This window comes from Artibeus jamaicensis, unplaced genomic scaffold, assembly GCF_021234435.1.
Source record: "Artibeus jamaicensis isolate MK-2021 breed Jamaican fruit bat unplaced genomic scaffold, CSHL_Jam_final scaffold_369, whole genome shotgun sequence".
In the NCBI taxonomy this organism is placed as follows: domain Eukaryota; kingdom Metazoa; phylum Chordata; class Mammalia; order Chiroptera; family Phyllostomidae; genus Artibeus; species Artibeus jamaicensis.
In genome coordinates this window covers 35,835,841-35,861,347 of record NW_026522042.1, presented here as the reverse complement: position 1 = coordinate 35,861,347, position 25,507 = coordinate 35,835,841, and the positions used below count along the sequence as shown (strand labels likewise).

At 35.2% G+C, this 25,507-nt stretch overlaps 1 protein-coding gene across 5 annotated transcripts in view; it reads left to right on the top strand.

The window, feature by feature from the left end:
- The window catches only part of LOC119046947 (cAMP-specific 3',5'-cyclic phosphodiesterase 4D-like), a 511,811-nt gene extending 487,647 nt beyond the window's left edge, over positions 1-24,164 (top strand). For all 5 annotated transcript variants that reach the window (XM_053657212.1, XM_053657211.1, XM_053657213.1 and 2 more), the window contains one exon: positions 24,018-24,164. In XM_053657212.1, the coding sequence (XP_053513187.1) occupies positions 24,018-24,129 (112 nt within the window). In that variant the 3' untranslated portion in view covers positions 24,130-24,164. The remainder of the gene's footprint in view (positions 1-24,017) is intronic.
- Positions 24,165-25,507: the final 1,343 nt, after the last annotated feature.

Sequence of the window (25,507 nt, the reverse complement as noted above, 5' to 3'; positions counted from 1 at the left end):
CCACTCATCTACTGAAGGGCACTTGGGCTGTTTCCAGCACTTGGCTATTGTAAATAGCACTGTCGTGACTATAGGAGTACGTGGGTTCTTTTGAATAGATGATTGGGATTCTTCAGGTATATTCCTAGAAGTGGAATCGCTGGTTGAAAAGGAAGTGCCATTTATAGTTTTGGGGAGAAATTCCATACTGTTTCTATAGTGGTTGTACCAGTCTGCATTTCCACCAACAGTGCACTAGGGTTTTCATTTCTCTGCATCCTTGCCAGCACTTGTTTGTGGATTTGTTAATGATGGCCATTCTGACCAGTGTGAGGTGACATCTCCTTCTGGTTTTAATTTACATTTCTCTGATGGCTAGTGATGTTGAGTATATTTTCATTTGTCTATGGGCCATCTGTGTGTCCTCCTTTAGGGAATTGCTTATTCAGGTGCTTTGTCCATGTTTTAAATTGGATTCTTTGTGTTCTTGGTATTAAGTCATATGAGTTCTTTACATATTTTGGAGATCAAACCCTTGTTCCATGTATCATCGGCAAATATGTTCTCCTATACAATTGGTTCCCTTTCATTTTGTTAACTTTTTTAGCCATGCAGAAGCTTTTTAACTTGATGTAGTCCCATTTGTTTATTTTTTTCCTTTATTTTCCTTGCTCTAGGAGATATATTGGCAAAAATATTTCTAAATGGTATATCTGAAATTTTACTGCCTGTGTCTTCCTCTAGGACTTTTATAATGTTATGACTTATATTTAAATCTTTTATTCATTTTGAGTTTATTCTGGTACATGGTTTAAGTTGGTGATCTAGTTTCATTTTTTACATGTACCAGTCCTGTTCTCCCAACACCATATATTGAAGAGTCTATTTTTACTCTATCATATGCTTGTGTCCCCTCTGTTGAATATTAATTGACCTTAGAGATGTGGATTTATTGTATTTCTAGGGTCTCTATTCTGTTCCATTTATCTATGTATATGTTTTTATACTAGTGCCAGACTGTTTTGATTATAGTGGGCTTGTAATACAGTTTGATATCAGGTATTGTGATTAGTCCTACTCTGTTCTTCTTTCTCAAGATTTCTGAGGCTCCTCAGGGTCTTTTTTTGGTTCCATATAAATTTTTGCAATTTTGTTATATACCCATAAAATATTGGTATTTTAATAAGAATTGTGTTGAATCTATAGATTGATTTGGATAGCATGGATATTTTAATGATGTTAATTTTTCTAATTCATGAACATGGTATGTGCTTCCATTTATTTGTGTCTCCCTTAATTTCTTTCTAATTCAAAAAACTGAAATTATATCAAGCATGTGCTCAGATCACAGTGCCTTGAAACTAGAAACCAACCACAAGGAAAAAACTCAAAAATATTAAAATACATGGAGACCGAATAACATGTTATTAAATAATAAATGGGTTAACAATGAGATCAAGGAAGAAATCAAGAAGTACCTGGAAACAAATGACAATGAACATGCAACAATCCAAAACCTGTGGGGCACAAGGAAGGGAGTCCCGAGAGGGAAGTTCTTCGCAATACAGGCAACCCTACATCAACAAGAACTAGAGGAACAACAACAAACAAGGCCCAGAGTAGAAAGAAAAAAATAATCCAGATCAGAGCAGAATTAAATGACATAAAGACTAAAAAATCAATGCAAAAGATCAGTAAATTGAGGATCTAGTTATTTGAAAAGATCCCTTTTCCAAATATATTTACATTTGTAAGTTTCAGGTGGACATATCTTTCATGGGGTCACTTTTCAATTCACTACAAGTTCCTTTGAATTAAGGCTAACTAGACTCTGGTCAGAGATGTACCAGGCACAAAGACTGCATTTGTATGAAACCAACATATCTTTAACAGTGTTGACTGCATTACTCAAGTTTTCATTATGACTTTTAAAATATATTTTATTGATTATGCTATTCCAGTTGTCCCATTTTTTTCTCCCCTTTACCTCCTCTGTCCTTCACTCCTTCTCCCACCAGCAACCAGCCCTTTAGTTCATGTCCATGGGTCATACATATAAGTTCTTTGACTTCTCCATTTCCCATATTATTCTTAACACCCCCCTGTCTATTTTGTAACTACCATTTATTCTTCTTTTCCCCTGTACCTTTTCTTCCATTCTCCTCACTCCTCTTCCCCACTGATAACCCTCCATGTGATCTCCATGTCGTGATTCTGTTCCTGTTCTAGTTGTTTACTTTGTTTTTGTTTGTATTTTTTTTAGGTTCAGTTGTTGATAGTTGTAAGTTTGTTGTCAATTTACTGTTCATTGTTTTGAAATTCTTCTTTTTCTTAGATAACTCCCTTTAACATTTCATATAATAAGGGCTTGGTGATGATGAACTCCTTTAACCTGACCTTATCTGGGAAGCATTTTATCTGCCCTTCCATTATAAATGATAGCTTTGCTGGATAGAATGATCTTGAATGTAGGTCCTTGCCTTTCATGACTTTGAGTACTTCTTTCCAGCTCCTTCTTGTCTGTAAAGTTTCTTTTGAGAAATCAGCTGATAGTTTTATTAGAACTCCTTTGAAGGTAACTGTCTCCTCTTCTCTTGCTGCTTTTAAGATCCTCTCCTTTAATCTTGGGTAACTTATTTATGATGTGTCTTGGTGTGTTCCTCCTTGGGTCCAGTTTCTTTGGGATTGTCTGAGCTTCCTGGACTTCCTGGAAGTTTATTTCCTTCACCAGATTGAGGAAGTTCTCCTTCCTTATTTTTTCAAATAAGTCTTCAATTTCTTGCTTTTCCTCTTCTCCTTCTGGCACCCCTATGATTTGGATGTTGGAATATTTAAAGTTGTCCCAGAGGTTCCTAAACCTCTCCTCATTTTTTTGAATTCTTATTTCTTTTTTCTATTCTGAATATTTATTTTTTTCTTCTGCTCCAAATCATTCAATTGAATCCTAGTTTCCTTCCCTTCACTGTTGGCTCCCTGTATATTTTTTTTATTTCATTTTGTATAGTCTTCACTTCTTCATCTATTTTGTGTCTTTACTCAACCATTTCTGTGAGCATCCTGGTTACCAGTGTTTTGAACTCTGTATCAGATAGGTTGTGTATATCCTCATCACTTAGTTTTTTTTTTCTGGAGTTTTGATGTGTTCTTTCATTTGGGCCATATTTCTTTCATTTGGGCCATATTTCTTTCATTTGGGCCATACCTGTTATATTGTAAGGGGTGGAGGCTTATTCATTGGCCAGAGCAGGGCAACCCACATTGCTGTGTTGTGGCACTATATGTTGGAGGGATGTTGTCAGAGAGGGAACAGTGCCACTTGCTTGACTCTCACTCTGCTTTCAGTCACTCCCCTCACAACCTACAAGCAAATTGGGCCCTTCTGGTGCTGATTCCTGGGTGGGTAGGTTTGTGTATATTCTATGACCCCATGGGTCTCCATAATGAACTCTCCTGTGAGACTGGGAGTTCCTTCCACCACTGCAACTCTCATGGGTTTTTACTGTCAGAGGTTTTGAGGCTTTATTTCCCTGCACTGAAATCATGGGTTACATGGTTTGTCTTGCTCCCCAGTTGTTCTTTCTGGCTTACTCACATGCAAATGTGGGACTACCTGGTCTGCCAGCTGCTGCCTTGTCTGCCTGGTCCTCCAGCTGCCACCTCACCTTGAGTCCTCTCTGCCCCAGCTGCCCTTCTCCACCTGTCCTACCAGTCTGGATGAATGTTTCTTCTTTAACTTATTGGGTGTCAGACTTCCATACAGCTCTATTTTCTGGCAATTTGGTTGGTTTTTGTTTTTAAATTATCGTTGTCCTTCTTTTGATTGTGTGGGAAAGCAAAACACATCTACCTATGCCTCCATCTCGACTGGAAGTCCTGTCAAGTTCACACTGACTTTTAAAGAAAAAGCCAGAGCTTCTTATTCATTAATGTGAAGAGACCACTTACCTAGAGAAGGTGTGTTCAATCCTTTTGGGGCCTTTTTGGTAAGGTGGGCTTGGCGTGTGTAGTAACTATGCGTGGGATCAAATCCACTGATAGTCCATCAAGATGCTATGTTATAAAAATTATCTCTACATACAGTGGGAATAAATATATACAAAAAGCCTTTCATAAACAATAGCATTCCCACATTATTAACCAAATGCCCATGTGCTTACCTAAATCTTTTTACATTTTTAGATACTTAATACAATATATTAAAGCAAGTAACATTAAATAGAACATAATGTCTAACTTTTAGGATTTGTGGGGCAGGGAAAAAACCAATTTTGAATATAAAAAAGATTGCAGATACAATATTCTCAACCTGTTTAAAAGTTTTGTATCAAAGTCTATCTTTAACAGTTGAATCAAAGTGGGATGGGTGTGAAGATGGTATGTTTTGAGACAGAGGAATTGATCTAAAAGTAGGACTACATGTATGTTTCTAGAAAAAGAATATGAATATTAATGAGTTTTCTCAGAGATTGCAAAAGCCAATATTATGATTTGTGTGAGAACAGGGGAGAGTGCAGTAAAATGTCTTAACTTTTTTAAGATTATGCTTTTCTGTTCTATACTAAGCTAAGCTGGTATAGCTGATAAATACCAGCTGAAGAATAACTGATACTAAAAGTTTTAAAAGAAGATGAATTTTTATGTTTGTACATATGAAATTAGTATATTTGCAGGTTATAAAAATTAAAAATTATATGTAAAATTATATATATGGTCTTTAAGTACATCTATCTTTTCATGACCCAGAAGAAAATCCTTATTTAAGCTCTCTACTGTACCCAAAATGTTTATGTTTTTTATGTTTACTAAATTATTTGACTTTCCTCCACTCTGAGTTGGAGATGGCAGTTGCAAAAGTGATAAAAAGGATTTGATCTAATATTTGGTAATGAAATATTCTAAGGTCCCAACTTTTGAGGGTGTTGAGTATTATACGAAAAGTTAAAGAGAGGCAGAGGTAGTTCAGAAGTAGAAAGAAAAATTTGTGGCCTGATGTCAATCTCATATTTGTTATTTTTCACCCTTTTACAGTAGACCCCAAAGGAGTAGGGAAGATAATCAATAGGCTGCTTCCTTTTTTCCCATCCTTCATTCCTTCCTATTATTTAAAAACTCAAAGTTGTGAAATTTCCTCTCTATCAGATTTTGTACATTTGAAGAACTGTCCCTGGAGGAGAAATTGATATCAGTCTTTTTGTTTTTAATATGTGATCTTATTTTCTAAGCCCCCCGAATGGAATTCTGGGTCAACTAAGGGTATCGATCAGCTCAGGGAGTGTGGTGCTGAGCCCTCCACATGTTTCCTTTGCTCAGAATCCTTAGCTGTGCAGCCATATTCACTTAGCACTGCTCACTGCACACAGCTTGACAGCTTTGTCAACTAATTCAGATCCATTGAGCACTATTCAGTCTGAAAATATACTTTTATACTAAGCAAATGAACAAAATAAAATACAATTTAGGAAATCAACTCATAACATTTACAATTAAATTCATTAATCAAGGCAGTTTATGGAAATGCCACATGCGAACTATAAACTTCATAAATATTCAAGCAGGGAACAACAAGACAATCACATTTCTTAGTAATAAATGCTTCTTCCTGGTGGCTTTATTTCAGTCTGAGGGATATAGAACATTCCAATTCACCAGCTTGTGTTCTTATTTTGAAGCTTTTAAAGCCGTGCATATTATCAAAAGAACCTTTGTTTTGGTGACATTTCTATCCCCATATGTTCTCCATTTACCTTCCTCCGTAGACGTATGTGCCTTGATACTAATTAGCACCTGTACATGAATTCAGGAAGCAGCACATGAACCAAATCACATAAAGCTGTCCATGAAGGAAAAAGAATTACCAGGTTTATGATTCCTAGAAATATATATATGAAAAAATACTTTGTTGATGTGCTTTCTTAAAATATGAGAATTCATGTATACTTTCTCTCATTATATACAAATATAACCACACTGGTAGCTTCAAATACACTGCAGTGTGTTGTAGAGTGGAGGACATTGTAGCTCAAATGCTTTCAAATGCAGAAGTGTCATCAAACTATCGAAAGTCACTCATCCTTCATTTCAGATGTTACCAGCTCTACGTAAACTGAAGCCTCTGTCTTCCATGCTGCCATATCTCAATTATAGCAATTACCTATGTATTTTCTAATTGTTGCAAAGCTGTCTTCCACTTGGAGAGTTGAAGGCAGAGTCTGTGATTTTTCATATTCCTCCCTGAAGTCTGACTCACTCTCTAATATTCCTATATTAAAGGCCAGCCTGCCTCTCTTTGAATACATCCAATGACTCATTAGTTCACAAGGCAGCCTTATCCACTGTTAGAGGACACTGATTGTTATGTGATCTTTCTTCACATCCCATTCATCTGTCTCTTAGCAATGTCTGACAATTGGACCTAATGCTCCTTTCTGGAATGACAGCAGCCCTCTTTTCTCTAGCTGCTCATCAAGTTCCATGAATACATAAATAAACAGCTATGATTTGTATTCCTGGTAATTTCCTTCTTCAATATATCTGTCCTTAATTCTTCTTTATTGTCATATTTTCTACTCCTTCCCAACCTCCCTTTTTCTACTCATGCATCAAGTACCCATGTCAGAAACAAGCATTTAGAACCAGTAAACACCAGCAAGGAAATAAGCTTATTTTTATTATCATTCGCAATTTTGGGATTTGATATCTGGGCTTCCATAGTTTTTTAATATAAAAGAATAAATTAGAAATAATCATAATAATTAAGATATAATCTGACTGATGTAGAGCACAGGAAAGTGCTATTTACTCAACCTGAGTGCTTTTCTCTTTGAATACCATCCAAGGTGGCCTACTTATCATTGCAGAATACTATAACTTACATCACTTAGTGACCAACATTTTTACCTATACAGTGGTTAAGGCCAAATGTCTTTCGTGCTATACTTTAAAAATTTTCTTTTAACTAAATGTAGAGCTTTATAATTATACATGTTGAATCTCAATATTTTTGGTTTCTTCTATTAAAAATTTCAAAATAGCTTTTATTCTACCATATATGTTGTTTTGTTGTCCACAGAATTTATGAATCAGACTTCATTATCTTCACTGAGGTCACTGATAAAAATATAGAATTGAAATCTTGGGCTTCATTTAAGTCATGTTTCCCAGTTGATCTCAAGCTACTTAGTAATACTGTCTGAATACAGTATTCAATAAGTATCCAGCAATTAATTCACCTAAGATAACTATCTTCCATGTTACATTTTATTATTTTGTTCATAACGATGTCATGGAAGGCTCTCAGAATCATGATGAAATCAATAGATCTTAAAACTTCCCTGAAGCTTCAAGTCTTTCAAAAAAGGGAATGAGGTTAGTTAAACATTACTTGTTCTGAGTGTTATCTGCAGCATTTACTGCATACTCTTTGAAATTATGGTTAATAATTTCAGTGATATGGTTATATCAGTGATATGGTTAATAACCTATATTTTTCTTCCAGGAATGAATATCATATATGTGAGACTCTAGTCTCCAAATCTACTTCATTTCCTTTTGTTGAAATTCACAATAACCTTGAGTTTTTATTTTAAAAGTTGAGCCTTACGTTTAATGAGAATGAATGCCACTACTGATATTATATGAATAGTCTTTATTGGCTTTTTCACTGTAAAGAAACAAGTTCACATACTTATTAAATATATTAATTTTGTGCCTATATTATTTTGAACATGGGACAATATCTTGCAGGTTTTTTATATATAAGATAATGTCTTTGATATATAAAAAAGATGTTTGAACTATAGCCTTGGTAGAGTTTTCTACCAAGATAAAAATATGTGCTTAATGTTTGAAATTATGATCCCTTGTACCAAAAAATTACTTAAAAACTAACCTCTACTTAAACTTCTTTTAAATTATTATTAATCATTTTTCAATAGTGTAGGCTTCAGTTATTTCACCTTACAAAAATCCAAAATAGATGCTACTGAGAACCTAGAGTAATGGTACATTGTATGCATTTTATGATTATAATGGAAAAAAAAGTGCTCATAAATCCAGAAAGTACAGTTCTGTGTTACTTAGGATAACTTAGTGTCCTTGAGGGTTTGAATTTTTATTAATACTGATAGCATGTCCATGAAATAGAATATACCTTTTCTGGAATATAAAAGTAAAGTCTTATTAAAATCTCAGTTTTGATTTTTCTCTCAGACATCTGATGAAATACTTTAAGAAGGTTTATTTGCAAGTGCAGTTAGATAACATTAAAAATCTCTTTGATTTTCTTTGTGTTTTCTGTATGTTCTCATATTTTCTAGTTTATCCATGGTCCTCTTCAGGAAATTAATCTTCTCTTTATCCATTACCATTTACTTATGTTTTATAGTCTTTTTTAAAAATTGATTTTAGAGGGAGGGAGGGAGAGAGAGTGGGGAGAGAATGGGAGAGAGAGAGAGACTGAGAGAGAGAAAGAGACTAGATAAAGAGAGAGAGGGAGAAACATCAATTTGTTGTTCCACTTGCTTATGCATTCATTGATTGATTCTTGTATGTGCCCTGACCTGAATTAAACCAGCATCCTTGACATAGGAGGATGACGATTTAACCAACTGAATTACTTGGTCGGGGCTCTTTATAGTCTTTTTTCAGCTTATTTTTGTTTTTATTGTTTTGGGTATTCCAGTATGGGTTTAATGACTTTCTCTAAATCTTAATGTTTGATAATAACATCACTTCTCAGGTTATCAATAGAATATATTAGTCATCTTAATTTTGTATATCTTTTATAATCCTAATAGTGACAATGTTTCAATTATTACATTGATATGCTGCCCACTTTGAAATGTTGACATCAGGGTAGACTAAGTGTAAGATGGGTTATTAATAGTAGCTATTGTTCAGTGAGGGCTTTTAATATGCCAGGCAGCATTCTTTACATTATATACTCACTATCTTAATTAATGTTCACACCAAGCCTATGAAGAAACTAACACAAGAAGTTATCCCTTTACACATGAAGAAACTAATGCTCAAAGAAGGTAACTAGCTTATCAAAAGTCGAACAGCTAGTAAGTGGTGAACTTACTATACCAAACCCTAGTAATATGACTCCAAGGCCTATGCCCTTAATTGCTATTCTGTACTGAGGTCCAGCTTCCAACTACTCTAGACGTTGCATATTCCTAGTTCAGAGCCAGGGAGATTTAAAAAACACTTCGTACTTTAGCTGAAGAAGGTGTTCTGATATGTTTTTTGGCCAATATCCAATACCTCGATAGAGGCCATTTGCATTAAAGGAGAATTGTATACCTAGTGCTTCGACATTTCCATGCGGTGGCAGGCAGAGTAGTATATATGAACAAAAATAGTGATTGTGTTATATAGTTATTTTTTCTTTGAAGTATGGGCTTGAGAAATGGCAGGCATAACAATTTTAGATTGTTTATAATGAGCTTATGCATGTTCTTATGTTATTGTATAGTACCATACAGGGTTGTGCAGGCTTCCAACTGGGTTGCATGTTGGAGCTGATGAGAGGGTTGTATTTGGAGGAGAATCAAGACAAAAGTGGTATGTTTCTTTGTGCCCCTCAGCAATACCCCAACATAGGTTGTTGTTACTAGCACAGCATTAAGATTGTCTGAATTTTACTTAAGGATTCAGTGCATGTTTTTGACATTTAAAATATAAATGTTTTTTTTAATATAATCTCAATTCAGTTATTTTTACCCGTATCTTTTGCTATCCGAGACTTTCTTAAAATTTTTCATGTGCACTGAAGAAACAGCTATATGCTTCATTTATTAAATGCTGTTACCAAAAAAAAAGTTTGCTCTTCACCAAAGAGACCACCACATTTACAAGTTCATCTTTGCCAGGTTACCACCTGGACATCGTGAGGTTAAAATGGGTATGCATTTCCATGTAAAACCATTTTCAAAAATTAAAGTCCCTAAATGAAAGTACCTAAATCAGACTAGGTAGAAGAATTCCAGATATGGCTTTCAAAGGATGTGAATCTGATCTAAATTTATACTGAGTAGTAGTTAGCTAGATGAGGAAAGATATTTGTTAGTAAACCACAGTTATAGTTAATCTTGTTTGATATTTAGGATTTGGAACATTTAATGAAGGAATAACCTAGAAAGTCCATGCAGATTGTATGGTGTACATTTTAATTGGCCCCTAGGAAAGGGTAGAGTTAGAGAAAGGAAAGTAAAAATTGATTATAACCCTGCTCCAGGGTCAAGCATATTTCTACAGCCTTACTCTAAATACATATCCTAAAGCCAGGCAGAAACTCTTAGATTGATATTGGCAATTGGCTGTTCTATGTATATAAACTGAGCCCATTGTCGATATCACCAATCAGCTTTGGAAGTATTTTGTGGAACCTATCCAGCTGTAAACAATTAGAGAACAAATACTTTTTATTTGAGTTCAACTAGTTTTCAAAAAAAAGGTGGCTGTTGTACTTCCTCAAAAAATCCCATGTACTATTAGTTTTCTATCGCTGTGTAACAAATCATTAGCCAGGGCTCAGATCTCATCTGGAGGATGGTTGGCACTGGATTCACTTCTGAGCTCACTCATGTTATTGGAAATTTAATTTCCTTGTAGCTGTAAGAATGAGGGTCCGGCCTTCTTGGTGGCTGACAGTCAGAAGTTGCTATCAGCCCCTAGAAGTCACCCTCATTTCCTTGAGGTTGACCTCTCCATACAACATGGCAGCTCATTTCTTCAAAGCAAAGAAGAAAGAAAGCAAGTTTGCTAGCAAGGCTGTGTCTCATATAACATAAGCAAAGACAAAACAGCCCATCACCTTTGCCTTATTCTCTGTTAGAAGCAAGTCACAGTTCCTTCCCACACTTGGGATGGAGGGAGTTATGCAAAGCTGTGGAGGGGGCCACTTTAATGTCTGCCTGCCATGTGCCAGGAAGGAAAACCTATTCCCATCTTAGGCATTTTTGAAAGGTTTTTAAGGCAATCAGATAATCAACTTTACTTGATTGATTGAATGGTATTTATTTGCTGTAAAAACATGTGCCTCTTTAAAAAATAATATATAAACATATTGATACATTTTAAAGCAGAGACAAAAGTATGCCAATGATGGATTTGATCACAAAGCTTTTATTTTCCTAATGTGGTTTATCTTCCAGATCATGTTGGAAAATAATTTTCTTTCAAATAATGATTATGTATTTTTTAAAGTATGTGTTTCTTTTCTTTTTAATATTTTATTCATTTATCTTTAGAGAGGAAGGGAAGGAGAGAAGGAGAGAAACATCAATGAGTGATTGACTCTCGTGAGTCCCTGCTGGGAACTGGGCTGCAACCCAGGCATGTGCCCTTACTGAGAATCGAACCTCAATCGTGTGGTTCGCAGGCCCCTGCTCAATCCACTGAGCTATGCCAGCCAGAGCAATATTTTTAGCAATATTATATATAATGCTGTTTTCCCCCAAAACATATCCCACCATTTTTCTCCTTTTTATAGAACTGATTATATATAATGCATTGTATATAGTATATAATATTGTATATATTACAAAATCATAGGTCATTAGATTATCATTTTGGAAAGTGATTTCTTTTATTCTTTATTTTCATTTTTTTGCTTAATCTCTTCATCCTTTGATCATCTCTTCACCCAGTCCTGCAGCCCCCATCCCCTCAGACAGCTGCCAGTCTGTGCTCTCCCTATGTCTATTGTTTGTTGGTGGTCACTAGAGGGAAGGAAAGTTGGAGGCAGATAGAAGAGGGTATAGGGGAATAAATGGTGGTGGAAGAGGACTTGACTTGGGTGATGAACACACAATACAGTTTATAGGTAATGTATTATCGAATTGTACACCTGAAACCTATATAATTTTATTAACCAATGTCACCCCAATAAAGTCAATATGAAAGTTAAAAAAATGAAAGTAATTAGATTTAGAAGACTGGGTATTCTGTCTGATTTTTCTACACAAGCATATTTTATTTTTTTCTCAATAATTTTATTTAGTTATTTTTCAAGTACAGTTTTTTGCCTGTTTCTCCCATCCCAGCCCCCCCCCACCCGGTGCTCCCCACCTCCCTCCCATTTCCACCCCCCCCAGTTCTCATCCCTGTGTCCTTCATATTTGCTTCTCCAAATCCCTCCCCTACACAAGCATATTTTAAGTGCATGAAATTATTATAGAATTTTGTAAGAGAAGATATATCGTATTGTATTTGTAATAGATATTTTATTGTATGATTTTAATGTTATATATTTATATAACAAACCCTATAATGTACTGGCAATATACATTAGGTTATATTAAATGTATATAAATGTATAATAAATGTATACAAACTTATTTAGGCCAGATAACTTTCGCTGGAACTGTATGCCCCAGTCTTCCAAATTTTTCAACAATTTATTCAGCAAATACTTATTAAGCAAACATTAACTACTTTCTAGAAGCTTGAAATTGAAGGGTGACCAAAGCACATCTTATTTGGTGTTCTTAATACAGTAGTCAGAGCAAAGCTGAGTATTCCTATAGAATAATTAATAAATGAGGACATTAAAAATCAGAGCTTAATTGATTTATTTCAGGTCTCAAATTCAGGGACCCTGGAACAGAGACTGAAACTCAAACACTCTATATCAAAGTTTAATGCCCTTTTACTCCTTTTTGTGGCTCCTAAGTAATGAGAAAATGGTTAATTAACTGCTGAAAGGAAGCCAAAGCCTTTAAAATGGTTTTTCCAGAAGTAGTTGTGTGATCCATACAAACTCTCTGGCCTGGTCCCCACTGAGAGCAGCTAAGCTGTGAGTCATCTGGTGATGGTTACAGTTCAGCACGGAAACATGAAGCAGAATGAGGTTAATTGACATATATCAAAACCAAGTCTGTGACTGACCTCAGCACCAGACTCTTTTTCAGTACACTAGCCAGTCAGAAATGTCAATGCAGCATTCAATCTATATGCTGCTTTTCCCCTTCTCTTTTGACCTTCACCCATTCTCCTTAACAGCATGTAATGAAAGACGTCTTTTAGAAGTAATCTGTTTGGTTTCAGAGGTTTGCCAAAAATATGATAATATTCCCAATGTGTTTGTGGTGGTTCTTGAAAACATTTACTGAACATTGGTAATATCCAGAGCCCTTTGAAAAAAATTTCAAACATAATATCAGTATTAACAATTCATAGTGAAATAATAATTTGATTAATGGTTCTTGAAGCAGGTTTTTAAAGCTGAAGTATATGTGTATTCAATTGGCTTGTCAGACTTCAGTTGTTAAGTGCACTGATTTCACACTAGGAAAACTCTTATTTCCTCACAGTTCACCTTTTGACAAGAGCATTTGGCTCATGCTATTTTGACCGGAGTTACTATTATTTTTCTTATTGTTCACTGCATGCCTGTATTTCCTTTAAAATTTTGTATGAAATTGGCTGCATGAAGTAAATTTCCCTCATATTAAAAAAAGTGCAGGTAAAATTATAATAAAAACAGAAAAGCTCATTCTTTTAATCAGTTGCTTTGTTTTCTTGTAGAAGTTGCCAACTAGTATTTCTCAGTAAGTGTGTGAATTTGTTGCCTAGATTACTTTTCATTCAGCTCAGGTCTTGGTGTATCAGGAAGAGTTTGCAGGAGAGGGTCTACCACTGACTTATTTCCCACAAATGTAACAATTCAGGAAATAGCTCTCTCATGGATTTTACTTTGTGGTTGACAACACATACTTTGGAGGGTATGGGGTGAGAGAAGCAGAGGTAAAGAATAGAAACAACCTGGTTACAGAGAATCCCGGAGGGCAGAAGATTAAAGAAAAAAAGGGTGTGGGGAGAAATTATTTACATGGAAGTATTTCAGAGAAATAAACATTATATGCTTCAGATTGAGATCAGTGTGATCAAGAAAATAGACTTTATTCTTCTGGAGTGATAATATTCCAGATAACTCACATCACCAAAAAGAGATTAGTATTGTAAAGAAATGAAAATTACCTTCAGAGAAATATCTCATGAATTCATATTTCCTGTTAAGAATAAATCACACAGCTATGAAGGGAAAAATCAATATAATCATAATGCAATGCAATGCTATAGTCCCTAGTGAGGCAAATGTATGAGTAGATGTTCAATCTCACATTATTGTGAGTATAAAAGCAAACACAGTGCAAATTATTTGTATCACAACCCAGAAATCATATATAATTGTGGTCTTCCTGTTCAAAACAATCTGTCCATCTCCCAAAAATACTCCATGCCTAAAGCAAACAATACTAAGGCAAATGATTTTCCTTCCCAAGGTCTGCTGGAGCCTACAGCCGCTGAAAAGCTTATTCTCTAGTTCTCCTAGTGTTGGGTCTTCACCAACAACTGGCTTATGTCATTTACTGATAATAAACTTCAAAATAACCTTATGTTTGATTGAATCATCCCTTCCCTTGGTTTCCAGGGTGAATGTTTTATTCCTCTTCCCTGTACTTGCCTTTCCTTGTCATACTTTTCTGGTTCTTTCTAATTTGTCCAACTCAGTCTTCAGACTTTTCACTCTCTCCGATCCTTCCCTAGCTGGTTGTCCATTGACTGGCAGTTCACAAATCTATTTTTCTAGCCCCAACCACAAGTGGAGTTGGTATGGCAATTCTAACTCAGAATTTCTATAGTGTATATAGAAATGTGTATATAGAAAAACACAAGTACACTATGCTTTCAGTACCTCTTGAAAATCTAATGGGTGTCTCAAACTTAATCTGCCCTAAAATCTCCCCAGATTTATAGTCCCCAAACTGGCTACCCCCAGTGCCCCCCGGCCTTAGTAAATAGCAGCACTGTAATTCCAGTTGTGAAGACAAAATAGCTTTGACATCTTTTCTTTTTTCTTTTCTCTTTTGCACACTACATATAGGCAGCAAAATACAAGTACACTTAAGCCTTAGCTATTTTTACCCTCTTCCTCTTCCCATCTTCCACCCTTCCCTAAGTCAGTTATCGCACAGGTATATTATTTAAATGCCTCTCTGTCTTCCATCTCCTCTCTCCACACTTGCCACTTCCACAATCTGTTTTCAACATGACAGCCAGAGTGTGATCCTCTAAAGTTATAACTCAGACCATATCATTCTTCTCGAAACTGGCCAAAGGCTTCCATCTTGTTCTGAGTCAAAGCCAAAACACCTCCCCCCAAACACACATATACATATACATATACATTCATATACATATACACAACCCCTTCCCGCCAACTTCATTTCCTCTGGTCTCTCATTTGCTCGACACTCCAATCACGCAGGCCTCCTTGCTGCCTTGCCCTGCCTCAAGGACTTTGCACTGGCAATCCTATCTAACCTATAATGCTGTTCCCTGTTTTTCTCAGCTCTCTATTCACATACCACCTTGTCAAAGAGAACTTTCCTGACCAGATCTTATAAAACTGCATGCTCTGCTCTTCTATACTCCTATTCCCTACACCTTTATTTTTCTACACAGAACTTATCACCACCTGATAGAATATATATTTATTTGCTATTTGTCTACTTCAGGAATGACAGAAATGTCACTTTGTTGATGCCATACTTTAGTGCCTAGAACATGTAGTAATTATGAATAGTTATTAAATACATAAACTATTTAATTAAATAAATTATTTTTATGGCTGATTTGCACAAGTGGGAGCCAATATGTTAATTCTGACTAAGAATTTCTATGGAGAAAGTTCCATATTGTATCCAAGGATATTATTTTATGGCTTATTACAGTGGTTTTTGATATTGGATGTAGCAGAGGACAAATTATGTCTTTTAAAAACTCTACTTGATACCAAAAGTCTCTGGCATTACTTTTACCATCCTTTAGGTCCATTGTTGTTCTTGCTCCCAGCATTAGCATTTCATATTTCTTCCACCAAATTTCATATTGTTTAAAAATATGAAATATTTAAATCATAAATAAGCTATTTTTATAGCTGATTTGCACAAGTGGAAGTCAACATGACAATTCTAACTCAGAATTTTTGTAGAGAAATACTCGTTTAATACCCCAGGTGGCCAAATACAAGGGTGCTATGTTTGCAATGCTCTCTTTGAAAATTTAGTGTCTTTAACACTGTAGGAATTAATTACTTGATTTGTTTCCACACCAAAGCTTTACTATTTATTTATAATTAAGGTTCTGGATGACAAGGAAAGAAAATAAGCCTTACTTTACTTTTATACAGGGTCCAGCAGAAGGCTTGCTTGAGTGTGGTCAGTAGGGTTACAATGTGGATGTAATAATTTATAGTTTTAATCTGAACATTTTACTTTATGGTCATATGGTGTGCTTGAGTGTAGTATTATTATGTAACATAATTACATGCTTATGGTTTTGTAATAAAATATTTTGTAATTTAAAAGGGGCATTATTTGTGCTGGACCCTGTATATTAAATTGTATATATCTTTGTTTTTTTTCTGTCATCAATGGAAATCTTATTAATGCAAAATTCAAACATGTTTGGCTGTCTTCCATCACCTGGATGGAGTTGCATTTTGCTTTTCCACACAGAATAGTGTAACAATTGCCACATCTACAGCCTCCGAGGATCAGAAATACAGCTGCTTAGGCTGTAGGGATTTCCTATGATGGCACTTGAAAGACACAGTGTTTCAGGAAGGGTTCATTTGGGATTAACAGAAACATCTTGACCACTGATATTTGGAAAATGTGCTTTTAGTAGAGAATGATCCTTGGCAATTATCTCATCCAACACCTTTCATCTAACAATGAGAAAAATTGAAACAGTCCTTATGCCCCCGAACAATTGCTGGCTTAATTTACTCTTACCTGCAGCTGCTTGATGTCTGTTTATTGAAAATGGCTAAGCCATTCCTCAGAGCTGCCATACTAGCCTGGTTGTTCCCTCTATAATTATTTTTTTCCTGATGTTTGTATTCATGGTTCCTCCATGTCATTTGGGTCTCAGCTTAAAGGTCACTTGTTCAGAGAGGTCTTCCCTGGCAACCCAATCTAAAGCAGGCTTCAGTAACCTGCTAGCACATCCATTATTTAGAATTCTCAGAATAGCAGGCTTCCCTATCTTCTTTCTGGAGTGTTTGCTTTTATGTTTATTGTGTTTGTTGTTCATCTCACTACATTAAAGGCAGACGGTGGCAGCCTTGACTGTGGTGTTCCCTCTATATCCCCAGTGACTAGAGCATTTCCTGGCAGTTTGTGCTCAATAATTATTTGTTGGATGAATGAATGATGTAACTCCTGTTACTTCCCATATTTGAATAAACGATTAAAAACCAAGAGGGACCGAAGAATGTAGAACCCAACAAACACGGGCTCCCCTCCAGCCTAATCGTGGGCCATTAAACAAACAGATTAGCTGACCTGATCCTACAGGCCATCAGGGTAATATGCCCAGGTGTTTTTGATATTCTTAGACTACTCTGAGATAAACATAAGAATCACAATGAGTTTATTGGTTTATTTCTAATACGCATCTCCCATCACCAAACTAAGCCTTGCTTTCTTGCATATGAAAGAAGAGGAAAAAGACTGGTTTCTCAATATTTTTCTTTTGGTGAAATATTTTACTCAAGTACTTTAGATAAGTTATATTGAAATATAGAAAAATTCATGATGCAACTTTAATTTTTTTCATATTAGTAAAACAGGTTAATTTTATTAATTCAACAAATAATTTTTTGAGCACCTACTATGCACCAGGCTTTTTTCTCATTGAGTTTGGGGGGAAGCAAACAACAAATAACTCTATGTATGGCTTCCTTATTGTAATTCTTTAATGTAGGAATTATTACTTTTTAAAAAAATTTTAGAGCAACTACTTCAGAGTAGTAAAAGACAACATACCTAGATTCACAGTATTAGTGGCAGAGTTGAATTTGAATATAAATTTTTATTACTCCGAACCTTCCCTTTGTACCCTGTATTATTTGGGAAAAAATCCTATGAACATTTCAATAATAATAAAAACTGTGAGCCTTATAAAACATTAAGTTATTTATAATTTATACAAGAAATAAGTTATCCATTCAAATATAGAATTTGGCCATATGGTTATAGAAAAGAAGTTCATATACATTACTATTATACATTAAATACATAATACACTTAAACATGTAACATGGATTATATTATAAATTAGGCCTCATGACAATACCATTCAGATATAAAGTTTATCAGTTATTGTCTAAAGTATTCTCATGAAGATAGCTTTAATTCCTTTAAAGTGTTTAATATAGTGTACATTACATCCTGGTAGACATAAGCCAATGCTAAATACCGATCAGTGCTCCTATGGTAATCCTTCAGCTATTTTGCTGTCTAGAACCTGGCAGATGCTGGTGTGGACCCCAGCCCTGTCCCAGGGGTTCTATTGCATTGTGAAGTCTGACTTGATGTTTTGTACATAGAAATCTTTTGGAGGCAAGGAGAAGTGTCATGGATGTAAGTGCTTCCAATAGGCAATTTGAGGTCTGTGGTGACATGGGAGTCATGTAACTAAATCACCGGCATCTCTTTGGAGTTTTGAGAACAGAAACCGAGAAATGAGGCTTTTTGCGATTGTGCGAGTAGGTATGAAATGGCAGACTGAAACTTTTCACTTCAAGTTCTACCTCCCAGTTGAACCACCCAGCAAGATCTTTGTACGATATTTGACTCAAACTGCTGATGCTTCTACTGTTGGCACTTTGTCAATTTGGGATTAATTCTGTTGTCACAAATAGCTCTTTGGCATATGAAAATGAGAGAAGCGAAAGCTCATGAAACACAGGAGACTCTTGTGAATGTGTGTGATTCCAAAACAATCAACTGTATCAGCCAAATAACTGGATAAATCAAAGGAGACTTAGTCAATTTTTATTCATTTAGTCACATTTATTCATTGTTTGTAGGTATGCATGGAAACACAGTTTATTCTTACCTTCAGAAATTTCATGATCAAGGTGTGAAAATGAGATCTGCATACTGGCCTTAAAAATTAAATGACAATTCAAGAGGCAGCACAGCCAGTGTATGATTAAGTGTCATGTGAATAGTGTGAACAACCAATGCTATTAATTCATAAAAGGGAAAGATCAAAGACGTCACTGTGGAAAAACCTGAAATGGCTTGGCTTTTGGGTTGAATTACAAATAGGCTAGAGTGGGAAAGTGGAGGCTGTTCCAAGTTAGGGGGATGGAGAGATTCAAAATTGAATTGAATACATGAAACTAGGAATTAGCTTGTTATCTTTGGGAGAAAGTGGGAAACTATAAAGGACCATATTGTGCAGGTCCTTGATCACCAGGTTAAGACATTTGGACTTCATTCTGAGAATGATGAAGACGCAGGACAGTGTGTTGAAATGATTAATCTGATAGAAATGTGCATAAGTTCTTGGAACTTGGGAGAGAGGAAAAGTGAGAAAGCAGTTTCAACACTGGTTCTTAAACTATAATGTGCTCAAGAATCCATCAAGGAATCTTGTCAAAATTGCAGATTCCTGGGCCCTATTCTGGAGTTCTGATTAAGTCTGGAGAGGGTTCTTAATTTCCATTCTAAAAAGGACTATGTGATTCTGATTTAAGTGGTTTTCAGGCCACATTTTGAATAATACTAAATTAGAAACATGCCATAATAATCCAGGAGTGAAGTGGTAAAAATTTATACTATAATTTTGGAAGTAGGAATGGAAAAGAAGGGATGCCTGTAAGGGATTTAGTAAAGGAAGAATTAATAAGACTTAGAAATGTTTGGATATGAGAAATCACAGGGAAGAAATTATCTAAGATGATATTAATATATTGAATTCAATGTATTTGGTAATTTTTATTTATATAACTTGATGTGCTAATCAATTAATTCACTTAAAAGAACCAGCACACAAAAAGATAATACTCAAATGTGAAGTGAGATGAAAATACAATATGAAATAATGAATATCATTGTATAGGTAGGTAAAAAGAAATACAGGAAAATCCACCACTTTGTATTATATTGAAAATTTTTTACTGATTATTTTCTACATCATGGATTTAACTAATTCTCAGCCAAGCCTCCTGAATTCCTTTCCTAATTCTTGGTTTCGATTCCTGAATTGGTTTTTAAAAATGCATGTAGAATTCTTGATTATACAAATCTTCCTCATTCAGCTAAAGAAGCAATTCTAGGGAATATTTTGGAGCATCTCTGTAGCTATGGTTATCCTACATTCTAGATTTGGGGAAGTAATTCTAACTAAAAATAATTATTTCCTGATCATATAGATACACAGAACAGATTGGTGGTTGCCAGAGATATGGGGTGTGGCAGTGAGCAAAATAAATAAAGGTGTTCAAAAAGTATAAATTTTCCATTTTAAAGTAAATAATTCTGAGGGTATACTGTACAACATGCTGACTATAGTAAATAATTATGTATTGTATATTTGAAAATTGCTAAGAGATTGCATCTTAAAACTTCTCACTGCAAGAAAAAAATTTAACTAAAATTATAGTGGTTAGCATTTCATAATATATACAAATAATAAAGCATTATGCTGTACACCTGACACTAATGTAACATTATTTATCTCAGTAAAAATGACAATATTTCTTATTTGGATAATGTAGTTACTGGAATTACAGTCCATAATGAGTAAAACAGATAATGTGAGAAATGATGGTTTGTTTGTTATATAACTTTTCATCTAGTATTTTTTATTTGTAATAGTCAGCAAACTATCTCTATAAAGACCCAGATAGCAAATACAGGTGGGCAAATGTAGGTTTATGGTTGTAATACAAATAAATAATATGATAATTCAGAAATAATAATGCAAGAGGAAACTTTTGGGTAGTCACATCTGTAAACCTACTTTTGCCCACCCTGTATTTTAGACTTAGTGGGTTATGCAGTCTCTGTCACAACCACTGAACCCTGCCATTGCAGGGTGAAAGCCTCCATAGAGAATAAGAAAATGAATGGATGTAGCTGTGTCCCAATTAAACTTGATTTACACAACCAGGAGGTAAGCTGGATTGTCCTGTAGCCATAGTTTGCCAACCCCTCTTCTAATGCAATGTATGATATTCCTATTATGGATTAACAGGCTGGTTTAGAAAACTACCACTTTTCCTGCTTATGAAGCTAACTAGTTTTGCTAGCCTAGTTTCCCAAGAAATAGGTTCCACACTAAAAATAGATAGGAGCCTGACAAAATATTAGATCTGTAAATTTCTTTTAAAAACATAAAAGGCTTTGGAAGTATATAAATAGGGGCTAGAATGTGAGTTCCAGTATTTTCTAGTTGTATAAAATTTTGGCTCCTTATTGAGGATACCCCTTTCTCACCTGTAAAGTAGAAATAATAATACCTACCTGGTAAAAAGTCCGTGTGTATCAATTGCTATAGCACAAGCGAAATACCCATTAGAACAATGTAAGTCACATAGTAGACCCTCAGTAAATATTAGTTTTCTTCCTTCTAATCCATATGCCAGAAAATACATATGGAGTAGAAATAAAAGTAGAAACAAAATAGAGTAAAAGGCAGAACTAGTTTCAGTTTTGAGAAAGAGCAGGTCTTTTTGTTGCTAAAATATTCATCGCTGGCTTAAAGGCACAGTCCTGCTACTCCTGGGATGCAACTCATAACTTAAAAGTTCAGCACCTAGCACAGCACTGTGAGGGGTTTTGGGTCTGAATTTTCCTCATTTTCTAAGTTACATATAAGTTATATGTAATGTATGTGCATATATACACAGGTATACACATGTAAAATAATGTACACATGTGTATACTCATATATACATATATTACTTATGCGCCAGGTACTGTGCTGAGTATTTTAGATCTGTTATCTCATTTAATCCTTATGGTAAGTTTGAAAATTTGGTTCTATTATCACCCCTATGTTATCGATAAAAAACCTGACACTTTGAGAGCTGGAACTGAAACTCAGTGCTTTCTGCATATGCTGCCCAGTCTCTTAATAATGACAATGAATGGCATACTTTTTAAAAATAATTTTATTTCTTTATCTTTAGAAGGGAAGGGAAGGAGAGAAGGAGAGAAATATCAATGTACGCTTGCTTCTGGTGCATCCCATGCTGGGAACTGGCCCCTGCTGGGACCTGGCCTGCAACCCAGGCATGTGTCCTGATGGGGAATCGAACTGTGATCTTTCGGTTTGTAGGCCCGTGCTCAATCCACTGAGCTATACCAGCCAGGGCTGAATGGCATAATTTTAAACATAGGAATATTATTTCAATATAATAAGGTTACTGGCTTGACCATTTTAACTGAATACCATCATCATTTATGGGTTGCTTGACCAACATCAAAGAACTGAGATAATAAGCCCAATGCATGGTTTATGATTGGTCAGTTAGTCCACCTCCTGGATCTACATGTGGCATTCTCCACAAAGCTTTCTAAACACTCCAGTGTGTTCAGAAGATGTTGTTCCATTATTTATGCATGAAGAAAATATGCTCTTTTTCTTGCACTGATCCAGGGGAAAAGTTCCTCAGTAACATTAGACTATGAATCTTCCATTTATTTTGAAATGGTGGCCTCATGCTGAGGAGAATGGTTTATATCCTTCTTCACCTCCCTCCAAATACTACATCAAAACCACACTGATTAAAATAGATAAAATCTTATATTTTGTGTCCAGTCTTAAGAAGATCAAGTAAGCAAACAAAAACATTAAAAACCAAGATGTTGGAGAGCCTACCTTTATGAATTCTATATATATTTTCCTTTCCCAGGTTCTTATTTTCTTCTAGTCTATTGATCAAGTTACATGAAATTTTTACAGTTCTATCAAAATAAACAGCACCTTTTCCCAATGTTTTTAAAGTACTATTTCATTAATTTTTGCATTCACAAAAGGAAAGAAAAAATTGTTTTAAACTGGGTGGTAATGATGAGAATGGGTGGAAAGAAATATATAGTTTTTTGTTTTCACAGCAGGAAGTTAATGAATACTTTCTAAAGTTTATGAATCAAGAAATAAAGGTTTACATATTATCATATAGTATTTAGTATTTTAAATATAGACAGGGGAAGAAAAATGTAGAACAATAAGAACAAAAGACCATGTAGCAAAACACAGAAAACTAAAGAAGTGAAAATACAAATAAAGAAAATAAAGTAACACATACATACACATCCAAAAAGGAAGTGAGTAACTGGGCTGCAGTTAGTTTGTGCCTGTGCCCCACATGGATGGAACATGTATTCTGTGAGGACATATTATGAAGCTACTCTTCCCTCAATGTCCAGAGCCACTTTGAAGTCTTGTTTTCTTTAGATCTCAAGGGTCAATTGTGATGCAGCTGAAAAATAATACATCTGTTATCATTTCGGAAAAACTATTTCATTTAATGAGCTAAGCATATTCATCTTTCAATTAATATCACCATAGCTACAGTAGGATATGTATTTCAGTGTCTTGGGTAATTATCTAAAAATATTTACAGACCTCTTGGAGGCTAATGAATTTAGAGTTGAACACTCAATCCTAGAATGGCTTTGTTCTTGTACAGTGGGAGCAATTCCCCCTTCCCTTATCTATTGCAGGTTTCTATTTTGGGCACCTGAAATTTGGGTTCTTGCTAGAGTTTCTTTCACTGTGTTTCTCTACTTAATTGCTTCCAAAAGCAGGAGGATAGAGATGGGGAAAAGCAATAAAAAGAAAATATCTCTCTGTGTGTGTGTGTGTGTGTTTGGAATTGCAGTATCTTGCACAAGATCTGGAGTAAAGACAGACCTGGGTATAATCTCATTTAATAAGAATCATCATAATAATAACAACAATAGCAGCAGCAGCAAATTCTATTAAGTGAAAACAATGCCAGACCTCAGGTTAAATGCTTGAATTACTCTATTTAATTCTTACAAAATCCTATCATGTGTATTTTCTCACATTTCCTATTTTATAGATGAAGAAACTCAGGCTTAACAAATTTACAAAACTCATCCCCAAATCACTCAACTTTGGGGGATTCAAGTTAGTTCTGTCTGATCCTTATATATATCCTCTTTCTTAACCAAATGTTTCATTTCATTCACAAGGAATCTGGAAATGCCCATGGATACAAGACATGCTAATAGAGAACCAGGTACTGAAACTGCAGAGAACACCAATTTTGAGCAAAAGCCTTGCAGTAGGCAGTGTGGATTGTAACCCTAGCTTTACTCATGCTTCCTATGTAAACTTGGACAAGTTACTACCTTCTCTGTACCCCAGTTTCTTTATCTGTACCATAGTGATCATAATAAATTAAATCTTGAACACCAGTCAGAACTATGCTTGGCTCATATTAAACTACAAACATGTTAGTTATCAATGAAATTCAGGTATTTTGGACTTTATTGTCTTACACTTTTTACCTCTTTGAGATGTTAAACCTTAAAGAGTGGCCTGATTCAGTGAAGCATTGCAGTCTTTTATATGCCATAACAGTTTGGAGAATATGGAGAAGATAAAACATTTTTTTCTGTCAATATCCATCTTCTATTTTAAATTATTTTAATTCTGCTCTCTTTTCTGCTAAGTCCACTTCTTGATTTTTAGGCAACTACCCTGAGTTCTTATTAGTTGTTACTAATTCCTGCTGTGATGTTTGCTGATGGCTAAAATGATATATGATAAGGAACACTGTATTATGGCTGATATTTGAACTATTACAGCCTTTCGTGACCCGCACAAGGAAGTTTTCTTCAAATACAGTAGATATAGAGGTAAATATTATGGATATGCATATGCCAAGGAGGGGAAATTACATTTTTATGCTGTCACAGCTTTAAAACTTTGTCCAGGGACTTGATTTTGGAGATTACAAACAGAGTGTTTACAAATGGCTTGCAGCTTTCTTTACTAAAGATGGAGTAGTCTGTACCACATGCCCACTCACGGCCTGTTCCTAACCCCCTCAGTTTCATCTGTTCTGTTGATGACAATGTGGGTCCATGCCTGTGGGTATTTATGTTTTTTTATTATACTATACAAAATAATCTTTGTCACATATAGGTTATAGAGCATCTTATTTATGAACAACAATGCTATCAGTACATTGCATCTACCTGTGAGCTTCTTCCTTCTCTCATTGGCCATCTTTTTCTTCCCCACTCAGCAAGTAACAATGATCCTAAATTTTGTGAATTTTATAGCAATTGATTTTTAAACACTTCATAAAATGTCAGAGAAGTATGTATCCTCTAAAACCTTGCAACTTAAGTCCTCTACACAGACCTGCAGCACCGGTGTCACCGGGGAGCTCATTAGAAATGCAGAACTTTGGTCCTGCCCCCCAGATCTACGGAATCAGAATCTGCATTTCAGTGAAATCCCCTGTAGGCTCATATGCACATTAGTTGGATGTGCATTGCACAAAATATATTATTTTGTATTACATGGGTTTTCTAAGAATTTATTTTCTTATTCGTTTCTGGTTTTTGACTTTATTAAGAATGGTAGCGCTTGTAGTGTGCCAGTTGCTTTGTTAACTCAACAAAGCATTTCTAAGATTCCTCCAAGTTGCCTGGTGTAGGTGTTCATGGTT